At 40.0% G+C, this 8952-nt stretch overlaps 1 protein-coding gene across 4 annotated transcripts in view; it reads left to right on the top strand.

Annotated features, from left to right (window-relative positions):
* The window catches only part of erich2 (glutamate-rich 2), a 251326-nt gene that overhangs the window by 145992 nt on the left and 96382 nt on the right, over positions 1-8952 (top strand). For all 4 annotated transcript variants that reach the window (XM_043693703.1, XM_043693704.1, XM_043693705.1 and 1 more), the window contains one exon: positions 4720-4952. In XM_043693703.1, coding sequence (XP_043549638.1) covers positions 4720-4952 — 233 coding nt within the window. The remainder of the gene's footprint in view (positions 1-4719; positions 4953-8952) is intronic.

The raw sequence follows: 8952 nt of genomic DNA on the forward strand, positions 1-8952 counted from the left end.
GTCAAATCCCTCGAACTCAGCACCGCCTTCCTAACCTGCAATCATCTTCCCGACCTCTCCGCCCCCACCCCACTCCGGCCTATCACCCTCACCTTGACCTCCCTCCACCTATCGCATTTCCAAAGCCCCTCCCCCAAGTCCCTCCTCCCTACCTTTTATCTTAGCCTGCTGGACACACTTTCCTCATGCCTGAAGAAAGTCTTATGCCCGAAACGTCGATTCTCCTGTTCCTTGGATGCTGCCTGACCTGCTGCGCTTTTCCAGCAACACATTTTCAGCCCTCACTTTCTCCTCTCTCTTTACAGCCTCTCATTCAAAGGTTTCTGAAACTGGGTTAAACTAGTTGTCACCATCACTGAATCACAGAAACGTAGCAAATAGTTTTGCCCTTTGAACCCACTCAGCCATTCACTATAATCATGGTTGATCAATCAACTCTGTTCCCTCTTCTGCTTTCTCCCCATATCATTTCATCCCTTTAGCCTTAAGAACTATGTCAAACACCTTGTAAACATTAAATGTATTGGCCTCAACTGCTTTCTGTGCAGCGAATTCCACAGGCTGACCACTATGGGTGAAGAAATATCTCCTCTTCTCAGTCCTAAATGACCTACCCCATATCCTAAAACTGTAACCACTGGTTCTGGAATAGCTGTATATTAGAACATAGAACATAGAAAAGTACAGCTTAGAACAGGCCCTTCAGCCCATGATGTTGTGCCAAGGATTAATTTTAATGTGAAATAAAATAACCTAACCTACGCACCTGTCAAATAACTGCTGTCCATGTGCACATCCAACAGTCGCTTAAATGTCCCTAATGACTCACCTGCCACCACCACTACTGACAATGCATTTCTTGCATTCACAACTCTCTGCATAAAGAACCTACCTCTGATGTCTCCTTTATACCTTTCTCCGAATATCTTAAAACTATGACCCCTCGTGCCAATCAATCCTGCCTTGGGGAAAAGTCTCTGGCTATTGACTCTATCCATTCTCTCATTACCTTGTATACCTCGATCAGGTCTCCTCTCTTCCTCCTTCTCTCCAGAGAGAAAAGTCTGAGCTTAGTCAACCTCTGTTCATAAGTTAAGCCCTCCAGTCCAGGCTACATCCTGGTAAACCTTCTTTGCATCCTCTCCATAGCCTCTGTATCTTTCCTATAATACGGCGATTAGAACTGGACACAATATTCCAAGTGTGGTCTCACCAGGAACTTGTAGAGCTGTAGCCAAATCTTACAGCTCTTAAACTCGATCCCCCTGTTAATGAAAGCCAAAACCACATGCTTTCATAACAACCCTATCCACTTGGGTGGCAACTTTGAGGGATCTATGCACTTGAGCACCAAGATCCCTCTGTATCTCCACACTGCCAAGAATCCTGTCTTTAATCCTATATTCAGCATTCAAGTTCGACTTTCCAAAATGGATCACTTCGCATTTATCCAGGTTGAACTCCATCTGCTATTTCTCAATCCAATTCTGCATCCTGTCTATGTCGCGATGCAGCCTGTAATAGCCCTCGATACTATCAACGGCACCTCCAACCTTCGTGTCACCTGCAAATTTACTAATCTGCCCTTCAACCTCCTCATCCAAGTCATTTATAAAAGCTACATAGAGCAGAGGCCTGAGAGTAGAGGCCTGCGGGACCCCACTCACCATTGACCTCCAGGCAGAATACGTTCCATCTACAACCACTCTCTGCCTTCTGTCAGCCAACCAATTCTGAATCCACACAGCCAAATCTTCCTGTATTCCATACCTCCTGATGTTATGAATGAGCCTGTCATGGGGAACCTTATCAAATGCCTTGCTGAAGTCCATATACACCACATCCACTGCTCGACCTTCGTTGACCTGTCTCATCACCACTTCAAAGAACTCAATAACATTTGTGAGGCAGGACCTGCCCCTCACAAAGCCGTGCCGACTGCCTTTAATCAAACTATGTATTCCAAATAGTCATAAATCCTATCCCTCAGAATCCTTTCCGAAACCTTGCTGACCACAGACGTAAGACTGACTGGTCTGCAATTGCCAGTGATTTCCCTATTACCTTTCTTGAAAAGAGGAACAACATTTGCCTCCTTCCAATCCTCCGGTATAATTCCTGTGGAGAGTTGGGAAGCAAAGATTCTCGCCAGTGGTTTAGCAACTTGCTTTTTCGCTTCCCGGAGCAACCTGGGATAAATCTGGTCTGCTCTGGGAACTTATCTTAATGTTTGCTAAAATTTCCAGCACATCAACTTCATCAATCTTGATCTGTTCAAGCCTATATCCCAGCTCCTTAAAGTTCTCATTCACAACAAGGTCCCTTTCCTTAGTGAAAACCGAAACAAAAAATTGATTTAAGGCTTCCCCTATCTGCTCAGACTCCATACACAAGTTCCCTCCACTATCCCTGATTAGCCCTACCTTCTCCCTGATCATTCTTTTACTCCTCATGTATAAGTAAAATGCCTTTGGGTTCTCCCTAATCCTTCCTGCTAAGCCTTTCTTGTGCCCCCTCCTGGGTCTCCTCAGTCCATTTCTGAGCTCTTTTCTAGCAAGCCTGTAATCCTCTAAAGCTGTACTAGATCCTTGTTTCCTCCACCGTACGTAAGCTGCCTTCTTCCTTTTGATGAGAAGCTCCTCTGTTCTCGTCATCCAACGATCCTTATTCTTACTCCTTCTTACCTGTCTCAGAGGAACAAATTCATGCATCACTCGCACTAACTGTTCCTTCAACAGTCTCCGCATGTCTGCTGTGCCCTTTCTGTGGAACAATTTCTCCCAATCTGTACTTCCGAACTCCCCTCTGATAGTGTCATAGTTTCCTTTTCCCCAATTAAATATCTTCCCTTGGTAACTGCTCCTTTCCCTCTCCAAGGCTATGGTAAATGTGAGGTAGATGTGGTCATTGTCACCAAAGTGTTCTCCCCCCGCGAGATCTGACACCTGCCGAGCACCAAATCCAAAATGGCCTCTCCCCTTGTTGGCCTGTCTATGTACTGACTAAGAAAACCCTCCTTGAACACACTTGCCAAAAATGGCTCCTTCCAAACCACCTGCACTAAGGAGGTTCCAATCGATATTGGGAAAGTTGAAGTCATCCATAACAACAACCCTGCTACACCTACATTTTTCTAAAATCTGCCAGCCTATCAGTTCTTCAATCTCTTTACTGCTATTAGGGGGTCTGTAAAAAACCCCCAATGAGGTGGCTGCTCCCTTGCTGTTCGTAACTTCCACCCATACTGACTCAATAGACAAACCTTGCTTAACAACCTTCGTTCCTGTAGCTGTGATGCACTCTCTGATTAGCAATGTTACATCCCCTCTTCTTTTTCCACCCTCCCTGTTCTTTTTAAACGTTCTAAACCCTGGAACATCTAGCAACTATTCCTAATCCTGTGAAACCCACGGCTCCGTTATGGTCACAACATCATAGAATATATATATTCTAGATTTATTAATTAAATTTAGATTCAGCTAGTTGCTGTGACAGAACATGAATGCATGGCTCAAGAGCATTTGCCTAAGCATCTGGATGATTAGTTCAGTCACGTTACTGCTATGCCAACATCTCCTTCAAATAGAAGCCAAAGAGTAAAGTATAAGAAGATTCAGAATAAATTGAGACAAGGATTTTGGTTTTCTGTTCAGGGGGAGCATAGCTTGTTACACTCTGGCCAATGCACCTGCATACAATTTTTAAATATGTTATTTTGATGGCCAGTAATCTCTTTGACTTAAATAAGTTTATGCTACAATAAAATGTCATGTTAAGGACTGTTATGCAAATTTAGCACACTAAGGAATTTTGTGAGAATGTATTATTTCACTCGCAGAGCACCACCAATATGCAGCAATCTTGATGGTTGTCTGATATTTCAAATATACCAAATTAACAGCTTTGTAGGTGTATTTTGTATGAAGTTGCAATTTTGGCTGCATGAATTTGTGAAAAGAAAAGTAGTTATAAAAATTACACAAGAGATGTGGGAACATGTAGTCAATGGAAAATGCTGTTGATCACAAAAGCTTCTGTATCAGCCTAAACCTAATTTTATTCATCGATTTCTATGGAACAAAGGATCAAACAGTACCTAAGACAATGAACATGAGCTGCCAAGTCAAGATCATTTACAGTCTTGTAGAGCAAACAACATCACAGTTTTAACTATGTGTTCCCTTAGCCATCTTTTTTTAAAAATATGCATGAATATGCTTTCCTTTAAAAATGCAAATTTTTCAATAACTCAGGATTTTTTTTCTGTGAAAGATGATCTAAGAAAACTTAAGTATCAAAAGTACTGAATTTCTAAAAATGAAGTTTGGACGTAAGCCTGGTTAGCTGAAATTGGCCTCAGTACCCGAGGAACAATTAGCTGATACTCATGTACCTGATTGCAGTCTGGACATCTGCTTGAAAGTAAGCATGTGAGGATAGTGGGGGTTCAGGTCAACTATGTTAGCTGCATGTTAGAATTGTCTACAACCACTCTAGGCATTTACATGATGATCAGCTGCTTTGCCGTTGGGGGTCTGTCACCTTTGCAAGCATACAGTTAGAAAAGGAAGAGGAGAGAAAAATTATAAAGCAATATTTAATTGGGGGTTGCTAAAATAAATTGCAAAACTGGAAAAGTTTAAAAATACCTTTTAATAAGTTAATTTTTTGAAAATTGATCACACTTTTTAATTATTTCACTTCTTTTCTGTTTTGCAGGTGCAAAGCAAAATCTAAATTCTTCTGATGCTAAAGGGGCAAAAGTATTGGCAAATTCTGCAACCACTATTGAACCATACAATTTAGCGACTACCAGTACAAAAAATAGAATTTCGGAAGATTCTGGTGAAGACAGTGATATAAACCAAGATGAAGAGGATGATGATAGTGATGTTGATAATGAAGGCACCAGAAATGAAGAACGAAAGGCACCGCTAGAGTTGATGGGGGAGGTAAAATCATTTTTTAAAAAAAGTTATTAGATAGCATTGTATATAACCTGATAAATAAACAACAAGGATGTCGTGCTGTGGAGAAGGAGAATACTAATAGTCAAACTTATGAGTGAAGAACAATGTTGTTTTAAATATTTAAAACAATCAGGAGGCACTGGGGGGAGGCTGTTGTCTTTCCTATGCAGATGGGTAGAGAAATAAAGAGGTCAAAGCCATGCTCGGCAGTGTCTAGTGCACAATAGCATTTGATTAGCAGACCAAATTTAGCTATCAACAGGTGAGAGAGAGCCTAAAGGATGTTATGAACATTTTAGGTCCTGGTCTCGAATGCTAGCTCTCCTGCTTAATATGTTTCCTGCGTCTAACGTCCAACTGCATGAATCACATAACTCCTAGGATTACCAATAACCTTTCCTTGGGAAAAGCAGTTTTGCAGTACCATTAGTTGACAGAATAACCTGATGTGAAGAAAATGTAAGATGAAAGGTTGCAGATACCCTCTTTGAATTCCAGCAAGCCATTAATGACTTACTTTGTCTGACTGGTAAGGCTAATGTCTGTATTTCAAAATTAATCACAGCTTCCTTTTGGTACTAGAAGATTTTTCCAAATTGCTTCTTTTAACTCAAATTACTTTGCAACTGATGAAACACAGCACAATATATAATTTATTACACTTTATTTTTATAGCCAAAAGAAGCTAAGTATTCCAAATCAATTGAAATGTCATTCGCTTCAAATATCATGAGGGTCCCAGCATGTTAATATTGATAATGACTGTCAGTAATTGGGCAAATCTACATTGTGCTTACTACAGTAGCATCATTCATTTGACAGGAGATAACACTTGATGTATGTGACCTTAGAAGTTTGACTGGCAATGTTGTCTATTATAGTCGAACTCCAGTAAAAAAAAATCTGTTGAACATGTTTTAGACTCTGCCTGTAAGGAGCTATGAGATGGTAGAATAGTTGAGACCAAGACACATTAAAAAAACAGAAATAACTGTGGATGTTGTAAATCAGAAACAAAAATAGAAATTTCTAGAAAAGCTCAGCAGGTCTGCTGCATCAGTGGAGAGAAATCAGAGTTAACGTTTCGGGTTGAGTGACCCTTTCTCAGAACCCGTTCAGAACAGGTCATGAGGTTATGGTGGCGCTGAGTGAGATTTACAAACAATGCAGGAGACACTTGTCAACATCACAAGAAAGAATGTAATGTATCCCACAGCAAAATTAATAAAGAAGGGCAGTACCCTTCTTCAGTTTGGACAACTGATTTCACGGCATAACCCATTATATATGTCTACCTGCATTGAGACTGAGGAGATACCCTTTTTTTTGCTGGATTGGTAGTCCTCTGTATTTATTAAATCACCACGTTAATACGATGATTTTTGCCGCATTATAAAGCTCTGAGTTAGTCGATGCAAATGTTGATTTCAGAATCTTCTATTTCTTCCATTTGTTCTTGCATTCCAATACTGGATATTGGATAATAATGTATAACCCAGGTAGTATGGTTACATGTCTCAGTAATATTAATGAACAGGAATATTTCATGCTTCTTGGAGCAACACACACAAGCACAGCCAACCACCCCCCTCAACCGCTTCCCATATGTGACATTGAATCTTTAGGCCACTGTCTGTTGTTGGTTTGACCAAGTGTCAGTGTAAGTTTAAAATGGAAAATCATTGAAATGTACTGTTAGAAAATTGGATAGATTTTTAAAAATTACTCACTGTTCAATATGTTGGTTAGAGGATCTAATGATTTTGATGATTTTTAAGGCATGATTTTGCCTGGCTGAATGCTAAGTCTGTATTAGTTTTCATATTCAATTTTATGGCACTAGCCACCAATTGTTTTGACCCACAATCTAAACCTGCATCTGGCCCAGATTTGCCTGTCACCCTGGATTACTTTTTGATATTAAATTTGATTGAGGGCTATTGTCCAATTTCTGTGCAGACCCTGCTCTCTCTCCCTTTAAGATCAATTCTGAACGTCTCCAGCATTCTTCCTGCCAGCCTTTTGCCTTTATCGTTCATAAATTATGATTTCCTTCCCCATTTTCCAATTTTGCCATGCTTCCCCTTCATATTCTGAATCCACTTGCCTGTTTGTAGGGCACCCCTTATCATTTCTATATGTCAAGCTGCTCAATTTTAAATTGGAGGTTACCTTTTTCTCACCTGAGCTGTTTTTCTTCCTCTGCTAGTTTAATAGCACACCTTTATGTTTATTTACAGATGTACAATTTATAAAGCACATTTCCTAATCCAACAACGATAGTTTTAATTATTTTTAATTCACCCTCTTGAACATGTTATATCTCCATGCTGTATGGTACTTTAATGTGAATCTTCTGACCCAGAGATTGGGACACAATACTACACCATAAGAGCCCACAGTTTTAGTCTGTCTCTACCTATGCAGGACTCAAATGAACGCCCAATTAATATCCACCCACCTGCGAACAATTAAGCACAATTAATACCAATTAACTACGAGACCTGTGAAATCTGATTCCATGACACTTGACTCAAACCTCTTAACTACTTTCCTCTCAACAGCGCTTCTCCATAGTACAGTATTGAGGCACATGTACTGAATATGAAAGCATTAGAATGTTTAGAAACACATTAAATGATTATACAATACAAATGTGAAATGAACATTTAAGGAACTGAAGTTCCCACTTGCTTAAATCCTGAACCTAGACTTTGGTTACTTCACTGCTAAATTTTTAGTGAGAGCAGCATGACATCATGGCTAAAATTGCACAACATCATTTCTTCTGACATTCTATCTCAGATTACCCACTTCAATTTACAAGCAATTCCTATAAGAAATGCTGGTGCTCACATTTTAAGCTTGGGCTTTAACTAAATAGTTAGGGGGGGGTAGTTGCATGGAAAATTAGGCAATTAATGTTAGAGGAGAATGTGGGAGTGCAGGTCATAACAAGTCTGATTGTTACCAGAAAAGGAAAGGGCAGGATCTGTGAACATCTTATCATACCAAGGAATTGTACAGGAATAGGAAAATTTGATAATCGAACAATCTTAAGGTTTTGTATCCGAATACATGAAGCACGGAATAAAATTAATGAGTTAACAGTGAAAATAGAAACAATATATAATTTTTTGGTAATTACTGATATGTGGAGTAAAGGAAGAAATCAATGCTGTAGTGAGAAATGATAACAGCATTGGAGATCAAGACGCAGAATCAGTCTAGGTATAAATAAGAAATAGCAAGGGAAAGAGTCCCTGGTGGGAGAAATCTAAAGGTCCCCAAACAGTAGTCCCATAAGGGACTCAGTATAGAACAGGAAATATTGGGGCCTTGTAAGGAAGGTACAGCAAAAGTCATGGATGATTTCAATATGCATATAGTCTGGATTAATCAAATTGGTAAGGGTAGCTTCAAGGGAAAGGTCATTGAATGTATTAGAGATTGTTTCATTGAGCAATATGTTGGGGAACCCACCAGGGAACAGACTATTTCTGAATTTGGTGTTATGTAGTGAGGTGGGATTTAATTAATAATCTTACAGTAAAGGATCCGCTAGGGAAGACTGATCATAGCATGATAAAATTTCGAATTCAGTTGGAGGGCAAGAACCTGGAGTTCTTAGTGTAGCATTCTGGAATTTAACAAAGGAAATTGCACAAGCATGAGGACAGGTCTGACCCTAGCATTTTGGGTGGAAGACTAGATGATAGGATAGTTGATGAGCTGTGGCAGATGTTTAAAGCGATACTTAGTTGCTTTAACTGAAATATATTCCAGGTAAAAACAATGACTGCAGATGCTGGAAATCAGAGTCTAGATTAGAGTGGTGCTGGAAAAGCACAGCAGTTCAGGCAGCATCCGAGGAGCAGTAAAATCGACGTTTTGGGCAAAAGCCCTTCATCAGGAATACAGGCAGTGAGCCTGGAGCGTGGAGAGATAAATGAGAGGAGGGTGGGGGTGGGGAGAAAGTAGC

Source organism: Chiloscyllium plagiosum, chromosome 7 (assembly GCF_004010195.1).
Source record: "Chiloscyllium plagiosum isolate BGI_BamShark_2017 chromosome 7, ASM401019v2, whole genome shotgun sequence".
Lineage (NCBI taxonomy): Eukaryota > Metazoa > Chordata > Chondrichthyes > Orectolobiformes > Hemiscylliidae > Chiloscyllium > Chiloscyllium plagiosum.